Raw genomic sequence first — 24,435 nt, 5'->3', positions numbered from 1 at the left:
TGTTAATTTTCAGCAAAGGCATCAGTGTGATTGGGCAGGATAAGGAGTGACCTTTCCAGATGGTGCAAGAACAGCTGGATATCCGCTCAGAAAACAATGAACTTTGCCTCCTACCTCACACCACGTACAAAAATGAGCTCAAAATAGATCACAGAGCTAAACATAATAAAAGTTAAAACTATAAAAATTCTAGGAGAAAATCCTCATCTTTGGGGGTGGACAAAGATTTCGTAGAGAGCACACCAAAAGCACCAGCCACGGAAGAGAACTGACAAATGGGACTTCATCGAAACGTGAAACGTCTGCACTAGAGCAGCACCGTTAGAGGATGAAAAGGCGAGCTGCACACTGGGAGAAGATACAGCGTGAACGTCTGACCACAGACGGGCATCCGAATGCGTGCAGGACTCCTGTAACCCAGCAACAGGAAGACAGGCAGAAGACCTACGCAGACAGTTGGTAAACTAAACGCCAATACGCACGTGAACATATGCTCAGCATCACTAGCTGTCAGGGAAATACAAATCTAAACCACACTCAGGTGTCTCTGCACACCCGCCAGAATGGCCGAGACTAGGAAGACTAACAACGCCAAGGGCTGGCTAGGACGTGACGCAACCACAACTCATGCGCGGCGGTTGGGAGTGTAAATCGTGTAACTATTTGGAAAACCTATAATCCTTTCCTTATAAAGTAAACACACACTTAACGAACAACCCAGCAATTCCACTCGGTTATTTATCCAAGAGAAAGGAAAATACATGGATGAAAAAAGACCTGTGCCTAAAATCCCTGGTAGCTTTTCTATAACTCGAAAAAATCCAAATGTCTATCAAATTGTGTGGTATCCTTACAGTGAAAACTACAAGCATCGAGGGAGGGCGAGTACAGCTCAGTGGTAGAGCACATGCTTAGCACTCATGAGGTCTTGGGTTCAGTCCCCAGTACCTCCATATAGATAAATAAATAAATAAAAGAACAATTTCTCCCCCCTAAAAAAAGTTTAAAAATAAAGTAAAAACTATCAGCGTTGAAAAGGAGTTGGGGTGGTTTGACTGCAGAGGGACATGAGGGGGCATTCTGGGGTGACAGAATGTCCTCTATCTCCATCTGGAACCTGGTGCAGATTTGAAAATTCCCTAGACTGTAGCTTAAAATGGGTGCATTTTATCACATGTTAATTATCCTTCAAGAAAGTTAATTTTTTAAAAGCAATCAGAGAAAGCACAAAAAGACCTGGCATTCTTTCCCAGACAGAATGATGTCTACTTCACAGTTTAGCCTTGAGCTTATCTCCCCCAGCAGTGCTCGTACTTTGCGTTATGCCCTCCGGACACTTCCCTCACCCTGACCAGGGTCAGCCAACAGGAGCGCTCTGGGCCAGACCGGCCAGGGTTTTGCCACTGCGCGGTCACTCCACAAGCAGCTTGAATGTTAGGGACGTTAGCCCTTCACCTCTGATGCAGGTTACAAATATTCTCTCCTAGTTTGTCATTCACCTTTTTACTTTGCTTATCGCATCTTATGCCCTGCAAAAGGTTTGGTGTTTTGTTTTGGGTTTTGGGGGGTTTTTGGTCACCTGTCAGTCTTTTATTGCATCTAGATTTTGAGTCATAGTAAGAAAGCTTTTCTCTACACCCACATTATAGAGGAAGTCACCCATGTTTTCTTTTATCATTTTCCAGTTGGCTGTCTGGTTATCCCAACACCATTTGTCAGGAAGTCCATCTCCGTTCCAGTGACTGGACATGCGTCTTCATTACATTAGACTTCTATGTGTAGTCGAGTCTGTGTCTGAGCTCCCTGTTGTCCCCGGTGGTCTGTCTACCCCTGCACCTGCGCCACTCTGGTGGGATTACAGAGGACTGGTTGTGTCCTGTGGGGTGTGGGCGGCCTGGTGCCCCTCAGAGCTCTGTTGTTTCCGTTTTCCTGTCTTTGGCACTCATTTTTCCACGTGAATTTTAGCATCACCTTATCTAATTCCATGAAAAAGCGTATTGGTATTTTTATTGAGATCACATTAAATTCACAAATTAACGTAGGGAGAGCTGATATCTTGATGATGTTGAGACATTTCAGTCAAGAACGAGGAATGTTTTTCTGTCTGATAAAGTCTACTTTTGTGTCTTACAGGAGGTTTTAAAGTTTTTCCCATACAGATTTTACACATTTCTTGTTAAGTTTACAACTAAGTATTTTATTTTCTTTATTGTCAATGAGTTTTCTCTTTCAGTGTATCTTCATGCTGTCACCACTTGTGTACATGAAAGCTGCTGGCTTGCTATGTTAGTCTTGTTTCCTGCCACCTGCTGAATTATTTATTCTCTAGGGATTTTCAGGAGTACTGTCATGTCATCTGCAACTAGAGGGAGTTGTATTTTAATTTTCAGTTCTTGAGCCTCTAATTATTTAGCTAATACAACTGACCCTTGAACAACGTGGGGGTTAGGGGTGCTGACCCCCATGCACAGTCAGAAATTTGTGTATAACCTTTGACTCCCCCGAGACCTAACTACTAACAGCCTACTGTTGGCCAGAAGCCTTCCTAATAACATAAACAGTCGGCTGGCACATCTTGTATTTTTACAGTCAAGTAAGCTAAAGAGAAGAAAACGTTATTGAGAAAATCACAAGGAGGAGAGAAATACACTTAGAGTGCCGTGCTGTACTTAATTGCAGGTTGGATCGTCCGTCAGTTTGCACATCAGTACTGTCTTACGTGATACAAGATACTGTACTAGACGTCAAAAACGAAAAGGGAATGTGAAAAAGAAGCTCCTGTCTATTTACAGGGGCAATGATTTGTACATTGACAAAGAAACGGCAGCTCTGGGATTCTTTATGGTCACCTAGAGTCGTCGACACGGCTGCTTCACAGTAGCCCCGCCCACACACTAATGAATGAGTTCTCATAAAATGTTACGGCTCACAGTACTCAGTCATATTCATAATACAGTATTGGAAACACCGTTACGTTTAAAAAACCGCCTCCCTGCGATGCCAGGCTGATACGCAGTCTCTCCAGCTGGGGGAGATGATACTGTGCTTCTCTGAAAGCAAAGTTATAAAACTGTAAGAAAACCAACACATTATTAATTTTATATTAAATATCGCTCACCTTACGCCTCTGTAAGGATAGGCTGCCCACTCCGACACAAGCCTGGTGTGTGCGCTCTACACGACAGACGCTTGGCTGACAGCGATGGTGACGCAGAGCTGTCTCCTCAGACCTCAGATTTTCACTCGAAGACACACACACAGCGTTTACATTTATTCACTGTACAGCGTGAGAACTGTTTACTGTTCATTAAGTGGAGGTGGTCCACCGTGAAGGTCTTCATCCTCGATGTCGTAACGCTCAGTGGGCTGGGGGGCAGGAGGCAGAGGAGGGGCGGTCTTGCCGTCTCAAGGTGGAGGCGATGGAGGAGGTGGAAGGGGAGGTGGGCACACCCCGTGTGCAACGTTACGGAAATGCATCATGGTTTCTGCGAGGCTTTTTTGCTTTTTCATTTCTTTAGAAGTGTTTCTATAGGGCACCAGCCCTCCTTCATACATCTGCTTCAGTTTCAGTGCCAGCATCATAGGAGGGTCCGTGTCGTAAACGCGGTCAGAAGCGCCCTTGAATAGCCGGCCGCGTCTGCTGCGTTGTGTGTCGTCTATTTTCTGATGCTGCCTCGTCTGTGTCTGCTTCCTTGTCGCTTGGGCGGGTTCGGGAGCGCTCGGCCCCATCAGGTTGTCTTCTGTTAATTCCTCCCGTGTGCCGCTGTTAGCTCTTGAATTTCTCCACGATTCGTATCTTGAAACGCTTCACCCCTCCCCCCCCTTTTTTTTGCCAGATCCACAGTCTCTTTCACAAGTTCCTGTATTAGCTCTGTCATGAATCCTGCGAAGTCATGCGTGACGTCTGGACACAGGAATTTATCGTTTTGGGCTTGACGACTTTCACTGGCTTTTCCTGTAACAACCATGCATCTCCACTGTTGTGGTCCTTCCAGATGTGCACGATGCTGTCTCTGTAGGCATTCCCTTCCAGAGTGTTGACTGTCCTTTCCATAGCGCTCCATGGGTAAGGGGCCTTGGTGGTCCTGATGGTCCCTTGATCTGAGGCCAAATCAAAAGACATTGTGTTCAGGGGCAGACAGGCCACTTTGACACCTTTGGTGTTGAACTCACAGGGTCTTCGTGGCCAGGGCCATTGTCCAATACCAAAAGAACTTCAAAAGGCAGTCCCTTACAGGCAAGGTATTTTGTGGCTTCGGGGACAAAGTGTCAATGGAACAATCCAGAAAAGGGCTCTCATGATCCAGGCCCCTTTGCCGTGCAACCAGAAGACTAGTAGCTGTTGTTCGTCTTTCCCTTCAAGGCTGGGGGTCAGCAGCTGCATGGACAAGGGCGGTCCCGGCCGTAGACTTACTGCCTTTGTGCAGAGCAGTAGTTAGCTGCCCCTTCCTGCCGTAAGTCCTGGTTCTCGCTCCTCTTCCTTATCATAAATGCCCTTTGTGAATTTCTTCCCGGAATAGGGCACATTGGGCTGCATTAAAACCTGTTCAGGCAGATCTCTTTTCTCCCCAGTGATTTTCTTAACAGCGTCTGGGAACCCATCTGCTGTCTCTGGACCGGCAGAAGCTGCTTCTCCTGTTATCTTGACATTTTTTAAGCCAAACCTCTTTCTAAAATTATCACACCATCCTTTGCTGGCATCAGATTCTCCAGCTTTAGACCCTTTACCTTCCTTTGCTCTAAGCTGCCACGTAATGACTTTGCTTTTCCTCACACCGTATCAGAGTTTGTAGGGGAGCCTTCCTCACCGCAGTCCTGCACCCGCGGCAAAGCTGCGCTTTCAGTGCGACGTGAAAAGGATTTCACAAAGAGTGTGAGGTTTTATGCCTGCTGGTTGGTGCAGCTGCAGTCACGGCTTCATGAACTTCCTTTTCTTTTATTGCAGTGGTCCTAACACTGAATTTGTTTACCTTGAAATGGTGATGGCCACAGCTGCAGACCTCAATCTGCCGTGCACATCGAGCAATTAAACTTTTTCTTGTAACATCGTGACTTTTCCCTGCTTCTTGGGAGCACTTCTGGCATCACTAGTGTCACTCCTTGTGTATGGGTGCCACCGTGTTATCCAAGGTTCACAGTATTGCACTAAACACAATGAAAAATATGTGAGAACAGTGACAGATCACTTTTTACTGTGATGCGAAATTTTCTGGAGAGACAGACGGCTAAGGCAGAGGTGATGGGTCTCAAAGGGATTTTAAGTGGACGCTCCAAACACTCGGGCGCAGCGCAGGAGCAACAGGTGATGGCTACAGAATTATTACACGGCACAGTTTGCACCACAGTTCACTACGCAGTTACAATTACATTGGTATACGTGTCTCTTGACTGTGAATGGCGCCGTGTGTGTCCTACCAGTGTGTGCGTAAGCTCTGATAAATGTTAATATTTTATTATAGACATACACATTTTATGGTAGTGGATGATAAAATAAACTAGTGTCTACATATATTTTATGCAGTCATTACATAATTAACCTTTTCTTGATTTTTTTCAATATTCAGGCTACGCAATCCATCTCCAAGTTTTTTCAAATTGTTGCAAATCTCCAAAATTTTTTTCAAAATACTCATTGAAATAAATACAGGTATAAGTAGACCACGAAGTTCAAACCTGTGTTCTGCAAGGCTCAGCTGTACTTCCAGAGCAACGTTACAAGGTTAAATGGTAGTAGCGGTAGTAGGCATCCTTGCCTTGGAGTTTCCCCATTAGTAGGAAGCTAGCTCTAGGAGTGAGCTGTACTGCTTTATAATTTTAAGGAAGTATCAAGCTGTTCCTGTTTTCTCAAGAGTTTTTATTGATAATAGGTGTTGAGTTTTGTCACAGGGTTTTTCCAAGCACTATGTAGAGAATCGTGTAATTTTCTCCTTAGTCCTGTTCACGTGGTGATTTATATTAATAGATGTCCTAACATTGAACCAACCTTGCTTTCCTGGTATAAACTCTGCTTGCCCACGGGGTGCTATTCTCCTAACGTAGCGTTGCAAAATTCTATTTAGGGTTATCCCATCAATCAATATTCGCAGGTAGAAATCGTCTGTCACTTTCCTTTCTGATGGCCTCTTTATCACATTGTGATACACTGTTATCCTTTCCTAGTAAAATTAATTTGGAAGTTTTTCTTCACTTTCTTTACTCTAAAGCCATTTACTCAGCATGGGGACTCTCTGATCTCCAGAGGGTTGATAGAATTCCCCTTTGAAACCACCTGGGCCTGGTATTTTTTGTGGGATAGTGTTTAATAATTTTCTCTATTTCTTCTGTAGACGTTGATCTGTTTAACTTTCACCTCTACTGGGGTCAATTTTTATAACTATTTTATTAAGAAATTATCCATTTCACCTGAGTTTTAAAATTTACTTGCACAGCATTGTGCAAAAATAATGTTTAAGGTTTTTTTTAAACTTCCTCCGTATCTGCGGCTCCTTTCCTCCATTGTTTCTTATATATCTGTGCTTACCCTTTTGATTAAACCAGCTAATGGTTTGTTTATTTTGTTTTTATAAGAACCAGGATTTTTATTTATTAATTCGATCTGTTTCTCTGTCCCCTGTTTACTCTCATCAGCCTCTGCCCCCATCTGCACTCTGGCTTTCGTATTTCACTCCTTGTGTGTTCTCTTGATTTGCTTGCTTGCTCTTTCTCTTGCTTTTATTTAATTCATATACTTTTATTCTTTCATTTTTACTGACATAGGCCTTTAGGGCTACGAAATTTCCTCACTGTTTTGATGTAGTCCATTGGATCTGACATGTGGTGTTTTCATTAGAAATCATGTGATTTCTATTTGTATTTCTCTTCACCCAAAAGTTGTCTGATAGAAGTGTTTTTTGTTTTATTTAGAGGTAGATGGGCTTTTGGGGGTTTTGTTTTTATTTTTAATGTCTAGTTTTCTTGCACTGTGATCAGAGTGCTATTTAACATTTCTCCCGTGTGCAGCTTTTTGGGATTTTTCCTGTGTCCTAATGTGTGGTGGGTTGTTGTGCATATGCCCCATGTGCTTAAGAGGAAAGTAGATCCTGTTATCAGAACATTTGATATACATCTGTAATAGCTACTGATCGCTTGTGCTGGTTGGGTTTGGTCGCACTTTGGCTCTCTGGGAAGAAGCAAGTCCCAGGAACGTTCCTGCTGCCTCCTCAGACAACTCTCCCACTCCGATGGCAAACTGAGGGGAGGTCACTTGTGTGGTTGGGTTAAGGGGTGCCCTGCTCCAAAGTGCCTCCCTGTCCCCTCCCTGCAGTGTCATCAGGTCTGTTTGTTTGGGTCAGGGCGTCCTCTGCTGTCACTGCAGGTGGCCCTGGGCAGGTAAAAGGGAAAGCTAATGGTAGGTAAGGTTTTCAGCATGTCTTTCTTGAGCAGGTTTGGAGCACCTGTGGGATCTCCAAAATAAAGGAAATGAGGTGAGGACCAAGGGTGGCTGGTGACATGGGGTCAACACACATTTGTTCTGAGCCTGGGTGCATTTTGGTGTTTTGCTTCTTATCTAGACACAGCTGTTAAAAATGGGACCTAATTAAACTTAAAAGCTTTTGTACAGCAATGGAAACCCTAAACAAAATGAAGAGAAAACCTACGGAGTGGGAGAAAACATTTACAAACGATGCCACCAACAAGGGCTTAATTTCCAAAATACAGAAACAGCTCACACAGCTCAATGTCAAAAAAAAAGCAAACAACCCGATCAAAAAATGGACAGAAGACACCTAAATAGACATTTCTCCAAAGAAGACATGCAGATGGCCAACAGGCACACAAAAAGATGCTCAACATCACTAATTATTAGAAAAGTGCAAATCAAACCCACAATGAGATATTACCTCACACCAATCAGAATGGCCATCATCGAAAAGTCTACAAATAATAAATGGTGGAGAGGATGTGGAGAAAAGGGAGCCCTCCTGCGCTGCTGGTAGGAATGCAGTTTGGTACAGCCACTGTGGAAAACAGTGTGGAGATTCCTTAAAAAAACTGAAGATAGACTTACCATGTGATCCAGCAGTCCCACTCTGGAGCATATATCAGGAGAAAACTTTAACTCAAAAAGATACATGCACCCCAATGTTCACAGCAGCACTGTTTACAATAGCCAAGACATGGAATCAACCTAAATGTCCATCAACAGATGACTGGATAAAGAAGTTGTTGTGTATTTATACAATAGAATATTACTCAGCCATAAAAAGGAATGAAATACCATTTGCAACAACATAGATGGACCTGGAGATTATCATACTAAGTGAAGTAAGTCAGACAAAGACAAATACCATATGATGTCACTTATATGTGGAATCTAAAAAAACTGGCACAAATGAACTTATTTACAAAACAGAATCAGACTCACAGACATAGAAAGCAATCTTACGGTTACCAAAGGGTAAAGGGGGGGTTATATATTTGGAACTTGGGGTTAACACATATACACTACTATGTATAAAAGAGATAAACATGGACCTACTATGTAACAGAGAACTATATTCAATATCTTGTAATAAGCTATAATGGAAAAGAATCTGAAAAAGAATGTATATATACATATAACTGAAATCACTTTGCTCTTCACCTGAGACATTGTAAATCAACTATACTTCAATAAAAAATAAAAATTTTTTAATTAAAAAAATATACAGCTGTTAACAATACCAAGTTCAAGGGTAGGATTTTAAAAAGTGGGCAAAATAGCTGAACGCGGTAGGAAAAGGAGAAAACAAGGCATCGGTACTTAGAAATCAGGCGGTAAAATGAGCAAGCTCCAGAACGTCAGGAAGTGTGAAGCAGGCAGCTGAGGCCTGTCGCCCCGACAGCAACGACAAAGAACCAAGCTGTCAGGGCGCCTCTGTCAGAACTCTGAAAAACAGTCAGCAGTTTGCAGCAACCAAGCAAGTGCTGAGTGACTTGAAACAGTAGAAGAGCTTGGCGGTGTTTTCACTTGTCCCGCCCGCCCCTGCCCTCGCGGCAGCCCCCGGCCCAGGGTGGGACGGGTCCCTGGTTCAGAGAGAGCAGGCAGAGCTTATTGGAGAAGCCTGTCTATTTGTCCTGACTTGTCGGGGGCTGCCTGCAGCACTGACAGGGCCCTGTGCCACCAGCTCAGAGCCCGCTGCAGGCCGAGAGGTGGCGGCGCTGCTGAGGACGTCGCCAGGTGGGCAGCCTCAGTGTGCGCCTCACGTGGCCCCCAGGGGGGCTCGGGGGAGGAGCTGGAGGAGAGATTCTTCGGGAAATTCTTGGGGCATTCGAAGCCCGCGCGTCCCGGGAAATGTAGAAGCCCCTTTAGAAGCCCGGAGCAGGCCCAGGGCGGCCAACACGCCCCAGAGCCCTGAGCAGACCCTGGGAAGCGGAGGCCCAGCACGAGCCGCCTGCAGAGAGCTGGGCAGGCCCCCTTTGTCTCCTTGTCTTCTTCCTTTTCTGTCTCTGTCTCTGCTGGCCAGATGTGCACACTCTGTAGGGGAGACGCAGGGCACAGGCAGGCGGCCAGGCTAGGCTGCCCCATCAAGGAGGGGTCCCAGGGCCCAGGAGCCCCAGGGCAGGGCTGGCCCCCACTGTCCCGTCTGTGGGAGGCAAGGCACCGGCTGCCCATCCAGTCCTGCAGGGGGTTGAGAAGCCAGCTCCTCACCGCAGCACCCACAGGCAGGCCCCCACCCTGGGAGCCGGCTGCCCGCCGTTGGGCTGGCACTCCTGTGGTGGACCCACTTTTTGGTTTTGGGTGTGGACACCCCAGAATCTGGCTGGCTTGCAGCTGTCATAGCCTCCCCACCAGCCCCTGTTTGGAGGGCGCAGGCTGAGACAGATGCTGCAGACTGACGGTCTCCACTCCCTGCACGGCAGGCCTGGTTCCTGGGGTGTGTGTGGTCTGGACCCTCGAGGCCCCTCTGCAGATGGGGTGCCAGTGTGTCTGACCATGTGCCATCTTTCCATGCAGGAAGAACATTTCCCCAGAGCGCGTGACCCACGCAGACAGGGAGCAGACCAAGAAGGTGGTGTACTCGGTGGTCTATGGAGCAGGTAGGCTGTGGGTGTGGACCTGAAGTCTTGGTGTCACCTGTAGGCCAGACGGAGATGGCTCCGTTTGTGCACCCATGTTTAAATGTGGCTGTGACATAGAGGAATCATTCTTGGCCATGTAGCTCACTTCGTGAGTCTCCGTGTGGCATTTACACTGACAGTACAGACCATTCACAGCCGTCAATGCTCAGTGCTCCCACCAGCCTTTCCACGTGAGAGAGGACCTGCAGAGTGAGAGCTGGCCAAGGTCGCAGCCTTCTGGCCCCAGCCACACATCAAAGTGCCTGCTGGGGGCTATTTCTGTGCTTTGGGAGGCTCAGGGAGACCCTCATCCTAACCCCTCCCCTTCCCCTTCCCCTTTTCCAGCCTCAGGACCCACGGCAGAGCAGACCTTCTGCTCTCCTCCACTCTCCCGCCCTCTCCTTTCTACTTCCTGACCGCAGGCTCTCTGGGCTTCTAAAATTCTTCCTCCCTCTCAGCCATGCTGAATCAGTGGGCCTTCAGTCCCTCGGGAGAGCAGGAGAGGTGCGGAGGCCTGTTGGCCAGGCCTGTGTGGCCCTCCTTCTCCTGAGTCAGTTCTGCTTTGAGAAGTAGGGCTGGGGTCTGACACGAAGAAGAGAAGCGTCTTCCTGCCGTGGGAACCCTGTGTTCATTCAAGGAGACGCAGCACAACTGAACTGGCTTCCAGTGCAAGGACATCTGACCAAACACACAGGCGCTGTGGGGGAGCCTTCTCGTCCTTCTCCCGCATGGCTGCGGGGTCATTCGACCTGCTTCCAAGATGCCTCTTCCAGGGACTGCGAGTGACTGCGTTATGAAGAGTCTGGAAGCTGCCTGAGACCGGCCAGGCTGGCTCTGGCCAAAGAGCTCTGTTCCCTCTGCTGGAACTCCTGCCCCATGGCCACAGCGCTTGGCCTCACTCCTTTCAGACCTTCATCACCGGTCCCTCCTCAGCCCCCGCTGACCACTGCACTCCATCCCTGTGGGCCACATCTGTCCTTGCAGCCTCTGTGGGTCGGGAGTGCAGGCACAGCTGAGCTGGGTCCTCCCGGGGCTGTGGTCTCAGCCGAGGCTGGACGGGTGCACGGTGGCTCCAGCTCGGGCTGGCTTTCCAGGGCCTCCAGCAGGGCAGGGTGAGCTGTGCATGCAGGGCTTCCTGCGGGTGCAGGTCCGCCCCTCCACCTGCCCCCCAGGGCACCCAGGTCCGTCTTCTCCTGTTGGCCTCGCCCCTTCTGGAGCATTCACTTCGTTTTTCTGGAGAGGAGTGGAGCTCTACTTTGTAAATAAGCAGTGAGTCATTAGCTGCGATGTTGGTGAAAAGGGTAATTTGGCTGCTTTTAGCCCTGCTGTGACGGGGTTCCCACCCCAGGTCTCTGCTGTTCCCACTGTCGCCTCCGGCCTGGCAGCCGAGTTTCCACCCCTGCTGGGCTGCATCTGCCTCGCATGTGAAGCAGGGCCACATCGGGTGAACGTGTCTTGTGCCCTGGGCTGTGGGACCCTTGTACACTGTCTGCCACCTGGCTCCTGGGCAGCAGTGTACTGCTTTAGGCGAACGTGCATGAGGGTGTGAAGCTAGGGCCACGTGGTCGTTGTGAGGACGATAGGGAGAGATAGGAGGGGAACCGGGCTGCACAATGAAGTGAGAAGACGCTGGGAAGGGTGCATCCCCAGAGCCTGGCCCCTGCCTTCCTCACCTTCTCAGGTGCTTGGAGCCCGCCAGGAGCAGAGCACCAGCACCCAGAGGCCGCCACCCAGAAGGTGGCCCTCGGCTCACTGCTCCTCTTCAGTCGACTCCCCCCAGCATGCCCCCACCAAGCCCACCTGGAGGCACCTCCTCCAGGAAGCCCCTCCTGACTGCCCTGGTCCTGCTCTGAGCTCCTGCTGCTCTTTGAGTCAGTCTGACTCTTGATTCTCAAGTTGCTGGTGCTTCTTGAGTTGGCATCACATCCACATTTGATCAGCCGGCATCACTGCATGTGAGCCCGGCTCCATCCCAGACACCAGGCGCCCTGCTCCCAAGGGCCAGCGCTGGTCAGCTGAGGCGTGGGAGCCAGCCCGAGGGGACAGCACCAAGCGATCAGCACACGTCCAGCACAGAGGCCGGTGCCAGCGGAGCCCTGAGAACGGCCCTCCCCGGGCCAGGCAGGCTGCCCCGAGTAGCAACACCCGGGCTGAGCTTTAAGGGACGCGAAGGAGCCAGTTAGTCTGTGCCAGCTAGACCAGCCGGCACTCCTGGGGCCAGGCGCTCACTGGGCCCTGAGCTGTAAACATGAGTACGTGGAGAAAAGCAAGTGCAGACTGCCCTCCTAACAGCAAGAGTACTGCACGTGCACCCACACAGCGCACACACACGTGCACACACACGTGCGCGCGGTGGTACACACGAGCACACGTGCAGGACACAGCCCTCTGTGTGAAATGCCAGGTTGTGCGTTCATGAGGGTTCACGAGGTTGGGGCACGATGGGGAGCCTCTCCCAGGGCTGCTCTCGGGGAGACAGGCCTGTGTGTGGTTACAGCTGAGGCAGCAGGGACCTGGTCCGCTGTATGGACGTGTGAGAAACGTTGTGTCAGAAGAAGGGGCCAGTCCTCACGAGGCGCGGAGCAGAAGGCCTCCCAGATCCAACGTCGTTTTGCTTCGGAGGCAGGGGCACAGAGGCCTGGGGGCAACAGAGCTGCCAGCAAGGCTGTGGGGAGCAGAGCCAGGGCTGGAGGGCTGACCGGACTCCCGTCCCTGTCTCGGGCTCAGTCCTACTCTTTTCAGAATTGCCATGTCGTTTGCTCCTCTTGTGAGCAGGCTTTCCTCATGTACAGGGCCCTTGGCCACCCTCTGCCCAGCACATGTCCCACCAGCTCTACGGAAGAAAGGAAAGGAATTCTTTCTCAGCCACAGACACTGCGAAGGAGACGTATGGCGTCTGGTGGTGGCCACGCAGCTCCGTCAGACCACCCTCCCCCAGATGTCAACTCTGCAGTGTGGGAAGATATAATTAACAACCACCTAAAGTTCCTGAAAAGGGGCCAGAAGCAGACAGACTTGGAGGTGGGTGGACACTGGGAGGAAGGAACAGTCCAGGTTCCTTCCTGAAGACAACCTCGGTCAGCTCGGTGGGTGGCTAAAACTGACAGCAACCCAGAGCCGTACGAGCGTGAAGAACCGGAGGACAGAGGCTGGGGCAACCAGCGCATCTGCAGAGTGAGGGGAAAATCTCAGAAACGAGAGAGCTGAAGAGCACCAGCTTCCGGGCACGGGCTCTGCCCAGAGCCCTGGCTGAGCCCTCAGCGCGTGCGAGCAGGGCAGGCCTCCAGCAGCCTGGCTGTGGCTGAAAGGGCTGACTGCAGATTTCAGCCGCTGCTCACGGAGAGGGCGCAAAGTGTGAAGTTTGACTTTCGCCGAATTAACTGCCCCTGTTATAAATACCAGTACTGCTGAGAACAACATAACAGAATCCAGACTGCCCACCACGCGTCACTCACAACATCCAGGATACAAGCCAAGTTACCTACCCTGTGATGAAACAGGACGACCTGATCCATGCTCAAGAGAAAAGACAGCCACGGGAGATCCTGAGATGGCCCCAATGTTGGATTCAGCAGACAAGAATTTTAAAGCCACCATTACAGCTATACTCAAGTGCGTAAACGATAATACGCTCTTAATAAATGAAAAAACTGGAAATCTCAGAAAATAAAAAGAACCAAATGGAAATTCTAAAGCTGAAAACTGCAATATCAGAAAATAAACATTCCACCTACTGGGCTTAACAGCAGAGTCGACGTGGAGAAGGACTTGGCAGACAGGACACGAAGCCCCCTGGCCAGACCAGCCGAAGCGCGTGGCCACCGCTGCCTCCTCTCTGGGGGCCGGTGCAGCTGTCCATTCGCGGGCCATGGCGGGGGGGATTGGAAAGTCATGGGAAGAGTTCCAGATGAATCGTTCCAGTGTGCTGTGTTCATGAAGCCAGCACAGGGCCTTAATCAAGTCCTAGAAGGGAAATCGGAGTGTTTTCATTTCCAACCAAGTGACGTGGAAGGGTCGACAGGCCTTGGCAGAGAGAGGGGACTGCGGGCCCCCAGAGCTCGGTCCTGGGAGGAACTTCAGGGAGCACAGGGGAGCCCAGCCTTTCCCACTCTTCCTGGCCATGCAGTGGAAGCAAACACTCTTCACCCTGTCAAGACAGGAGCGCTCTTTCTGGCCAGAACCGCTGAAGGCACCAGCTGGACAGGGCCAGGAGGGGCAGGGCTGAAGCGAGGACTGGGTTTGAGAGGTCAGCCAGTCCTGTTCCTTCCAAGGTATCTGCTCTGTCTTCACGGCCCCTCCAGCTCCACCACCCCAAGGCCATGGCTGCTAGGCCATGTTGTCTGAAGGCCCCACAGGCAGCATCTAGTGTGACCCCAGAGTTGACCCACTGCAGAGGGCAGCGGGCCCTCCCTGGTCCTGGTCACGCTCTCCTGGGACCTCAGGTCCTCAGCTGCTTGTCTCTCTGGGTTCCCACAATGATGAGGCTCTGGGAGCCCCAGCTTTGACCCGGCCCCGCCGCCCAGCAAGGCTCCCAAGCCTGCCCTCGCGGCTGCCTCCTCCATTTAAATTCTTCTTTTTCGGAGGCGAGCAGGAGAGAACAACTTCATATTAAATCCCAAGCAGGAGCCAGGCTCTACTTCCTGCTTTTCCCGCCTGGGCCCATGGGGGCTCCCTGGCGGTGAGGGCGAATGGTCCTTGTTCATAGTTGGAGAAACCAGGCTTGTTCAGGTCAGTCAGGTCACTTCCCCAAGGCCACGCAGAGCCTCCTGTGAGTGAGGGTGCTGGGCTGGGACCCAGGTGTGTGAGGGGCAGCGCCCCGGTTCTGGGGTCAGATCTCCCTGCCAGCAGGCTGAGAGCAGGGGCTGCATCCACGTCAGTCAGGGCTTCCCTGCAGCACCTGCCAGGCCCTCAGTCAATATTGCTGAACAAATAACTCTCTAATAGGCCCCGTCCAGGTTGGCTAGCACGTGGCGCTTGATTTGTAAAGCCCAAGCGGGGAAGGTACAGCTCAGCAGTGGAGCGCATGCCTAGCACGCACAAGGTCCTGGGTTCAGCCCCCAGCACCTCCATTAATAACTAAGTAAATAAACCCAATTACCTACCCTCCCAACAAAATTATAAAAATAAAATATAAATAAATTAATTTGTAAAGCCAAAAGCAGCACCATCCTGACCAGTCAGCAGAGACCAGTGGTGCCAGTTGGACCTTGATCGCCGCGTCCTCCAGGAGCCCTTCGGTCGGCTCACTTCCATGTGTGGTGGCCACTGCCTGGTGGCTCATGCCCTCGGTCCCACCTCGTGTGAGTTTTGGGCCGGCCTCTGATGTCGAGTGTTCCTGCTTGTATAGGGAAGGAGCGGCTTGCTGCTTGCCTTGGAGTAACTGTTCAGGAGGCTGCCCAGTTTTTGGAGAGTTTTTTGCAGAAGTACAAGAAAGTCAAGGACTTCACCCAAGCAACCATTGCCCAGTGTCACCAAACAGGTAAGCCGGCCGCAGCCAAAGCCCCTGGCAGGTCCCTCACCCCACCTTTGCCCTCCCTGTGGCAGCCGGGGGCCTCCCGCCCTGCTCCACCTGCGGGCAGGTGAGCAGGTGGGAGGGGGTGCGTGGGTGGATGGATGAGGACTGGGCGAGTGCCCAGCCCCTGCTGGACACATGGGACTGGAAGGCTCCACATGGGAGGGCCCAGAGCCAGGCTCTTCTTGAAGCACAGAAGTCAAGCTTGAGTTAGAAACAACAGAAGGGCAGGTCCACACAGAGAGAAAACCCCACACCTGAAGGTGGAGAGCACGTGCTCTTAGGAGAAGCACGTGGTGAGTCCACAGCGCGCCACCACAGTTTGGTCACAGAGTTTCAAAGAATAGCAAATAGAACATGTTCTGTGACCACAATGGAGTAAAATGGTTTTATCTCTGTACATGTGGCCATCTGTCCGTCTACCTATTTGGAAAATCATTGCACTCCTAAATGATTTAGGATCAAAAAGAAGAAGCCCCAGGAAAATCGCCGGCATTTTAGAAGGAGATGACAGCCTGAGTATCTCACGGGAAGAACTGTGAGACACGGCCAGGCGGACACTTCACTTAGAGGTGAAGGAAGTCTGCAAGAGTGTTTTAAAGAGAAAAAACACCTTCTGCACATAAATGGCTGTACTGAACATTCAGGGCATCTGGAAGGGGCAGCGGAGCAGACGAGAGGAAAGAAGGAAGGACGTAGGAGCAGAAACTCAGGAAACAGACGGCGGCCGAGAGGCTCGGCGGGGGTCTCGGTGGGAGCCGCGGGCTCAGCGCACGCTCAAGATGAGAGCCCGAGTCGCGGGGAAGCCGCCCCGCAGCCCAGTGAGGAAGGCCCTGCCCGGCTCTCCAGGACGCGCTGGTGACTTTCCTCCCGGAGCGCACAGCGCCCGCGCGGCCCTCCACAGGCTCCCCCGGGCCTGACTGCACGTCCCACCACCGGCCTGTGCGGGGGCCTCCCTGAGTCCTGCAGCCTCCGAGGGCGGCAGAGGACCACTTCCGTCCCCCAGCGAGTTCCAGCACAGCCCGCAAGCCCAGACCATTCCCGGGCCCAGGAGCCCCCAGCTTGGGGAGAGTGAAGTCCTGTCAACTTTGAAACGGTGAAGTGGTGACAGTGGCCAGTGCTGACGAGAGCGTGCGGAGCCGGGGTCACTGTAGGTGGAGGTGCGGCGGAAGTGGGGGCCTCTGTGGGTGGGGGGCTCCCACACTGGCCTGTGTGGCCCTCGCCGCAGCTCTGAAGCGTGGGCCGTGTCGTCACCCCACCTCACAGGTGAGAAAGTGAGTCCCCGACAGGTTGAGTAGCTTCCCAGTTCATGCAGCAACCAGCGGCGCCGGGCTGGGCCTGCCGCTAGAGCCAGAGCCAGGGCCTCCCCTGCTGGGGGCTCCACTTCCCTCCCTTGTGCTGAGCTTCCTCGAAGCGCCGTGGGGCTCTAGGTGCCCCAGCGCGAAGTGTGTGTGCCCTTTGATGCGGCAGTTACACGTCTGGGCAGACGCTGTGAAGACACACTCAGTGGTCATTAAACGTCTGTTGCGTGCCTGCCCCGTGTCAGGCACTGTACTGAGCCAGGGGCAGAAGCTCCTTGCTCTCCTGGAGCTGCGGTGCAGGGAGACGTAACCCTCGAGTGAGCCGTTGCATCCCGTGTCCGAAGGCTGGGATCCTGGGTGTCTGAGCAGGGGCAGCAGAGGAGGGCCCTGGAGAGCCGTTAGCCACAGTGACTCGAGGAGATGCACCTGAGCTATTTGACAGGCTGAGAAGAGCCAGGAGTGGTCCCAGCGGGGCAGGGATCTGGGAGCCAGAGAAGAGACAGGACGTGGCCAGACCCGCCCAGCACGCCACAAGCCACAAGAAGAACCTGGGTTTCATTTTTCTCAAATTATTCCAGCAACAGTGTGGAAAAGAGACTGGGAGGGGAGGTGAAGCTAGAGCTGCACCTGGGGACAGTGACAGGGGTGTTAGCTCAGAAACTGGGGGGTGACGGGGGAACCACTGGTGGGAGGTGCCAAGGAGGCGGTGTCCACAGCGGGAACCACTGAGGCGTGAAGGAGACGGTGTGCAGGATGGGGCCAAGCCCTCAGGTGTGGCCTGCCAGGGGTGAGACAGGAGGCCCAGGCAGTTTACCACGGTGTCGGCAAGGCTGTAGGTCCAGGGCCCTCCTTGTATGGGCCCCTCCCAAAACCCTGGGAAAGGCGCTGCCTGGTTCACGGCGTCACGTCTTTTGTAAAATTCATAGAAGCAGGGTGTGTCAGCTGCAGCTGACTGGGACTGCTGCCAGCCACCCTACGCCGCCCGCCTCCACCGCACCCCTTCCCATGGTAGGGCCACTGGAGTGGCCACAGCCAGTTCTCGAGTCCAGCCAAGGGGAATTTGAGTTGGTGACTCACTTCGTTTGGATTTCAATGTGAATATTCCTGTTCCGTTGCTCCTTCCATGTGTGGTGGAGGGATGCTAGCCTTCCTCCCTGCCCACGGCCCAGGACAGTGTCACGGAGGTGTGGGCCACGGGCCACCTCCCTCATGAACAGGAGCTGTGGTCTTCAGCCCTGCAAACCTTGGAAGCAGCGTCTGAAACGTGTGGAACAGGGGCTTCCGCAAAGGGGTGACTGGGTTCAGGACTCCTCCCACCATAGGTAACCGGAAAACTGGGCCAAATGTGCCGCCACTGTTTCAGACACTGGATCCTGGGCAGCGTGCCCCTGTTCTGTGAGCGGAGAGCTGGCACCGTGCGTCCAGAGCACAGGCAGGGTGTGGGGGCCCAGCGGTCCCCCTGGTTTCACTGAGTTGCAGAGACCAGGACTGGGACTGGGGAGGCAGGGGCAGCTGGGTTTTGCAAGACAGAGTATCAGAGAGAGGGAGTTATGCAGAAAACTTGCTCCTAAATCTTCAGAGGATTCCCTCTGTTTTATTAGTGAGGTACACGAGCAGAGTGAAACTCCACAGGACTAAGCAGAATGATTTCAAGGAGCAGCCGGCTGAACAGTCCCAGAGTCCACACAGGGTGAGGAGAAGCTGAGTTCTGACCTGGAGTGGAGAGTCCTTGTTGGACACCTGGGGCATTCAGTGGAGACCCCAGAAGGATAACAGGTTAATAGTGGGTCTAAACTAGCCCTAGATTAAAGGCTGCTCTAAACCCACCCTAACAGAACTTAAAAATGGGCCTCCAGAGGGTCAAGTGGTCTGCAAGTACCTGCCTGCCTCACAGCCTTGAAAACAAGACACCAAGACCCAGCTCTGAGCGGCAGCAGGCGCGCGGCAGCCCGCATCCAGCCAGAAGTCGCCCGCCACGCGAGAGGCAGAGCCGTGCCGGCGGCGCGCGGGCTTCCCGGTCCCCGCCGCCTGCTGCTGTCGGGGGCTGAACTACGGACTGCCCGTAAAGCGGGTGCTCCATACACTGTCATGTCTATAATTACTGTACACGTGAGAAGTTCTTCCACTCCTCAGACTTATAGAAGCATAAGTTGGGCATTTAGTTCTTGCCAACACCTGGTGAAACCGAAGTCCTCTCTGGTCAGGAACGTACTCAACCAACACAGCACGTCCGTGTTCACTTTCCTAATGAAGACCCCAAATTATGGGAGCTTCAGGCCCCACAAAACTTGGGTGTGCCCTCGTGTGTACGGACGTGGCCCCTGACTCAGGTCATCAGCCCCACCTGGAGTCAACTGTGGATTAATGCTTCTCTCCCCCGTTCCAGTTGCCACACAGCCCAGAATTACTCCTGTACCCACGTCCCCCAAGGGGTTTTCAACCCCTGTAAGAGTAAGAACTGCCTCCCCGTCCTAACGCAGATCTAAGCGCAGCGCCGAGTCAGACGGGGCGCACAGACAGGCCATTAGGCAGCGGAGGCCGCCTCCTGCTGGCCTTGCTTTCCCCCTACGGAACCCACCTGCCCTGAGTCAGACCAGGAGGCCTCAGGGCAACCCCTGCCTCCCTCCAGCAGCAGGGAGGGGTCCTGTGGGGCCCCTGGACCCAAGCTGAGAGTGGCCCTACCCACAAAGGGCAGGGTCCACCAGGGTCCTGCCTCTCAGCCTGCTCTTCCTCCCTATAACCCAGGCTTCGTGGCGTCCATCGTGGGCAGGAGGCGACCCCTGCCGCGGATCCGAGCACGGGACCGGCAGCTCCGGGCACAGGCAGAGCGGCAGGCAGTGAACTTCGTGGTGCAAGGTGCAGACCCCTGTCCCCACCCCGTTTGCTTCTTGGGTTTTCGGCAGCCACAGGGCTGGGTAACACCCAGCAGATCATTGTCGCGAAGTTTCCTGCTCCTGCCCCCCGGCGCTTGCTGTTGGGCGGCGCTGGTGAAGTAACACCCGGCACAGGGCCGCCTTGGTAACTGTGATGCCCCGCAAGGCGGGCCCCGGCCATGCGGCCCCTGTGTGCGGGTGGGACAGAGGCTCCCGGGGCGTGTCCCCGCCCTCGGCCTGGACCCTCCGCCACACCCCTCAGGCCTGGCAGCTGTGAGACCTTGGGGCAGGCATCCGAACCCCAGCCGGGTGCACCCTCCAGGAACCTGCAGCCAGTGGGGCAGGCTGGAGGGGTGACCACGTGTCGTCTCTAGCTGCAGCGTTCAGATGGTTCGAAGCGGGAGTCCCTGCGTGGAGGCGAGGTGAGAGGGCTGTGATGGCCACCCCGCATGCCGTGCGCTGCGAGCTGTCCTGACCAGGCCCCAGGCAGGCCTGGGAGCAGCACTGTGACCCCAGAGGTCACAGGTGGAGGACCTGGGCCCCCAAGGCCCAGAGACGAAGCCTGGAGGCAGGATTCCAGCCCCAGAGGGGTGTTCTGCAGCAAGAGGATGGCCTGGGTTGAGCACGAAGGCCGGGTCCCCAGCGAGCCCTGCAGAGAGGCAGGCCTGGCGGTGCTGCCAGGTGGCTCAGCCTCCTGCGTTCCTCGGAGAGCAGGAGAGGCGGCAGCAGCTGGCGGCTTGATTGGCAGGAGCTGTCTAGACTCAGTATCCAGCCCTCTCGGGCCCCACCCCCACTGTGACCACCAGATCCTGAGACGGCTCTGGTCTGAGGCAGGTTCTCTGGTCGGAGGGCGCAGCCACAGGGCTCCGCTCACTGGGCGTGTGTGAGGAGACGTGAAGCTGCTTTAGAGAGCCCTCCCGGGCAGAAGAGCCCACGAGACACCTTCCTGTGAGGAGCCGACTGGGAGGCTTGGCCTGGAGCCGCCGCAGGGCACTCGCCTCCCAGCCGAGCTGTCACCCTGCCTGCCTGTCTCGGAGCAAGTGACCTGCCAGTCATCTGTCTGACGAGTAGGCGCCAGGGGCCAGCAAGGGCCGGCGCACCCAGGGAGCCCTACCTCCCCGTGGCGCCCCGGCCCCTCGGCTCCGCCCCCAGACGTGCTCTGTTCCCTCCACCCAGTCCCTCCCTGCCTCGTCTCTGCTGGTCTGTCCAGTCCTCCTGAAGTAGCAGGCGCCCTGACATCCCACCCTGGCAGAGGGTTCCCACAGCCCTGAGACCCTTCGCAGCCAGCGGGTTGGCCTCAGAGCCCAGACTTGTGTGTCCAGCCTTCCTGCCACACGCGTGTGGCGTGGGGAAGAGCAGTGAGCGCCCTGGGGCGGTGCCCTCGGAGGAGGAGGACGGGCCACTGCCTGGGGACGCCTGTTTCTTCGTCAACCTCAGGAACCATGAGCAGCTAAGGAGGCTTACAGCCACAAACGGAAACCTGAACCTCGTGTTTCCCATGATCAGAGCCAGTTGTTAAGACACCCACTGCGCGCCTGGCACTGGAACAGGCACGGCCCCTACGCTGGCCAGCACCTCGCAGAGAGCCTGACTGGCCGTGAAACCTGCCCCACGCAAACCTCGGAGGCTGAAGCGTGGAGGCTGAGGCTCAGCGAGGTTCCCCGACCACACAGCGCGGGCAGCCGGAGCCGGCGCTGAGCCCGCACAGCCGGCCAAGCTCCGTCATTCCTTTAGTTGGGGTGGTGGGCCGCTCCGGGTGTGGGCAGAACCCGTGGACGTGCCGGGACACCGCTGCCGCCGTGAGCTCATGTTGTACGGCACAAGGGGGTCTGCAGATGTGAGGTCCCCCGTTGGCTGACTCGAGCTCATCGGAAGAGGGGCGTCCGCGTGGGCCTGACCTAATCAGGAGGCTTTGGGGCAGTGTCAGAGGTCTGGCCGTGGTGGAGCAAGCCGTGAGTGGGGAGGGCCTGTGGTGGGGACCCGAGGGTGGCCTCTAGGGGCTCCCGGTTGACAACCACCACGAAACAGGAGCCTTGGCCATTTGGCTGCAAGGAAGTGAATTTTGCTGACGTCCTGAGGTACCTGAGGTGGGCTCCCCGAGCGGACTGTCCAGACGAGGACACAGCCAGGCTGCACAGCAGGGCCCCGAGCGAAGGGCCCCACCACGTGCGGTGGGCAGCGTGGCAGTGGAGACGGCCAGCCCGGGCAGGCACGCAGGGCTGCGGGCCTGGGCCTCGTGCTGCTCGTGACAGAGCCTCTTGTGCCCACAGGCTCAGCCGCGGACCTCTGCAAGATGGCCATGATCCGCATCTTCACCGTGGTGGCTGCTTCCCCGACCCTGACGGCCAGGTCAGTGAGCGAGCGGGTGGCCAGCCCGCCAGGGCCCAGCCCAGCGTGGACCCACCTTCCCCAGTGCTCGGGGTGGAGGTGGGAGGGTGGGAGGGTGCTGTCCTGTGAGTCGGCTGGGCCAGTGCCTTGCATGTGTCTGGATGTGGCGAGCATGCCACCCCCAGCAGGGGGGCCCCTTGGCCAAGCTGCTCTCGGCTGTGCCTGGGTAGCCTTTTGTGGGACTGGGGCTGGGGCTGTGCAAGGCAGCCAAGGGCTCGCTCTCCTTGAGGCGTGGTGAGGTCTCCCCAGGTTGCCTGGTGCAGAAATGCAGCTCCCCAGCCCTCCTCTTGGTGCATCTGGACCCCTTCTGGTGCAGCCCAAGGGGCACCATGCGCAGCTGCCCGCCCAGAGGTGGGTGGGCCCCACAGCCCCACCCTGGAGGCAGGGGCGGCCCTGCCCTGCAGCCTCCCCAGGACGTGGCCCTCTTAGCTCTGTCTCTGCCTCGGTTGCCCCTGCAGTGCACATCCTGAATGCGGCGTCCTGGTGTCTGGGCAACAAGGAGCCCTCGTCCCCCACTCTGCTGGCCCATAGCCACCCCTCCGGGGCACCCGAGGTCCTGGCCCTGGTGGGGGTGGGAGGGGGTGGGCTCTGCTCCGGAACCCAGGCTCCCTCCCTGGCGGCTCACCTGGACGTCCCCTAGAGAAGCGAGTGCGTCAGACCCCGGAAGGCCTAGCTCCCTCCCTCCCTGGTCTCCTTGTATTGTTGCCTGCCCCACCCTAGGGACCCCCAGGAGGGACATGGCCTTGGATGGGCCAGAGTGGGCCTGCCCTGCCGAGGGGCCCTTCGTGGGTGGTCAGTGTGTCCACTGCGAGGAGGAGGAGCTGTGGCGGGGCCAGGGTCTGTGAAGCAGTCTCCCCAGCGCCACCCTGAGGCGGCGTGCTCACTCCCCCTCATCCCTCGGGTGTGGCACCTGCAGAGGGGCCAGCTGGGCTCTCTTCCCGCCACCTTTGGGACAGAGGGACCTGCTTGCCTATGGCCGCCTTTCCCATCTTGGCTTCCGATGCAGCTGTGCGTTCTCGGGGCACACGGCTTTCTCCTTGTCTGAGACCTTTCATCTTTCTGTCACAGCTTTGCCTTTGCTTCTTCAACTCTTTGCTCCTGTTCATTTTGACTTTTGAGCCTATGTTCTTCTGGTGATTTCAGCACCTTTGTTCAGAAGTGTGTCCTGAGCGAAGGCCCTGCTTGGGAGTGCAGGGCAGCGTCGCAGAAAGGAGACGGGAGAAGCGGCCTGGGCAGGGCCCCGGGCACGAGAGGAGGGTCAAAGCCCCGCCCTGGGGCCCGGGCTGCCTGCTCTGCTCTGGTTTCTGCTCTGGTTTCTGCAGACCTTGAGCAGGCGACCTCTCGCTGGGTTTCTCCCGCCAGCTCTCCCTGCTGCTGCTCCCTCCCCAACATGCGCAAGCCAGTGCCATCCAGGGCTCTTCATGGCTTTCTGCTGGGGTCCTGAGTCCGTGGTTTCTGTGGGGTAAAGTGGGAAAGAGGGTGCGCAGCCCAGGCTGGCTCGCCATCCTGGCTGTACGTCCACGATGTCTTGTGTCCGGGAAGTCCGGTCCGCTCCCCGGTTCTGAGGGGTTGATAAGGAAGCTGACGTGAGGCTCAGGGCTTTGGGGGACACTTCTTACTCCGGAATTCAGTGACCTGGCTGGTCATCTCTCCGCCACCGGCCCTCTGTTGTCTTCAGGAATTGCTTTTCATGACAAAACACATTAACCACGTCGTGCCACTTAAGAAACCAAAGCAGGCGGGCGTGCAGTGCTGGGGCCATCTACACTGTGTAAACTTGAGCTGCTCTTCCTGAGATGATAGAAGAGGTAGGAAGGGCAGACGCGGGCCAAGCGCGAGCTGGTATCTGCCTGGAGCACCGTGGCTGAAACATGACACTGGGAGGCTTGAGGCACCTCATCCAGTCGCCCGAAGGGCCCCCACAGGCTGGAGTCGCAGGGCAGCCCCACCCCTGCCCACAGGCTCAGGTAGGAGGGCAGGTGCGCTGCTGACCCTGAGCTCCGCTGTAGCCCAGAGAGCTCACCCGGCCTCACAACAAGCTGTCAGCATGGGTGGCCTCCCTCCCTTCCGACATGGAATCTCCACGCAGGGCCTTTGTAGTTATCAGAACATATCAGAGCTGGAGAGAAGCCTTGAAGACTGTTGGCGCCAACACCTGAGCAAAGAGAAGGGAACTGAGGCTCAGAGCACAATGTGCGTGTCCAGGTTTGCGCAGAGCTGGACCAGCACCGGGCCCCCCGCGAGCGGCAGCTCCTCCTTGCCCCGGCCTCACGTCGGGGAC

The 24,435-nt window shown here is 54.7% G+C and overlaps 1 protein-coding gene across 1 annotated transcript in view; it reads left to right on the top strand.

Annotated features, from left to right (window-relative positions):
* The window catches only part of POLN (DNA polymerase nu), a 127,556-nt gene that overhangs the window by 95,305 nt on the left and 7,816 nt on the right, over positions 1-24,435 (top strand). The window contains exons 18-21 of the mRNA XM_032492631.1: positions 9,977-10,059; positions 15,428-15,559; positions 19,639-19,749; positions 22,037-22,115. Of these exons, the coding sequence (XP_032348522.1) occupies positions 9,977-10,059; positions 15,428-15,559; positions 19,639-19,749; positions 22,037-22,115 (405 nt within the window). The remainder of the gene's footprint in view (positions 1-9,976; positions 10,060-15,427; positions 15,560-19,638; positions 19,750-22,036; positions 22,116-24,435) is intronic.

This window comes from Camelus ferus, chromosome 2, assembly GCF_009834535.1.
Source record: "Camelus ferus isolate YT-003-E chromosome 2, BCGSAC_Cfer_1.0, whole genome shotgun sequence".
NCBI classification, from domain to species: Eukaryota; Metazoa; Chordata; class Mammalia; order Artiodactyla; family Camelidae; genus Camelus; species Camelus ferus.
Note: the sequence above shows the minus strand (reverse complement) of the source record. Positions and strands in the feature narration are given on the sequence as shown.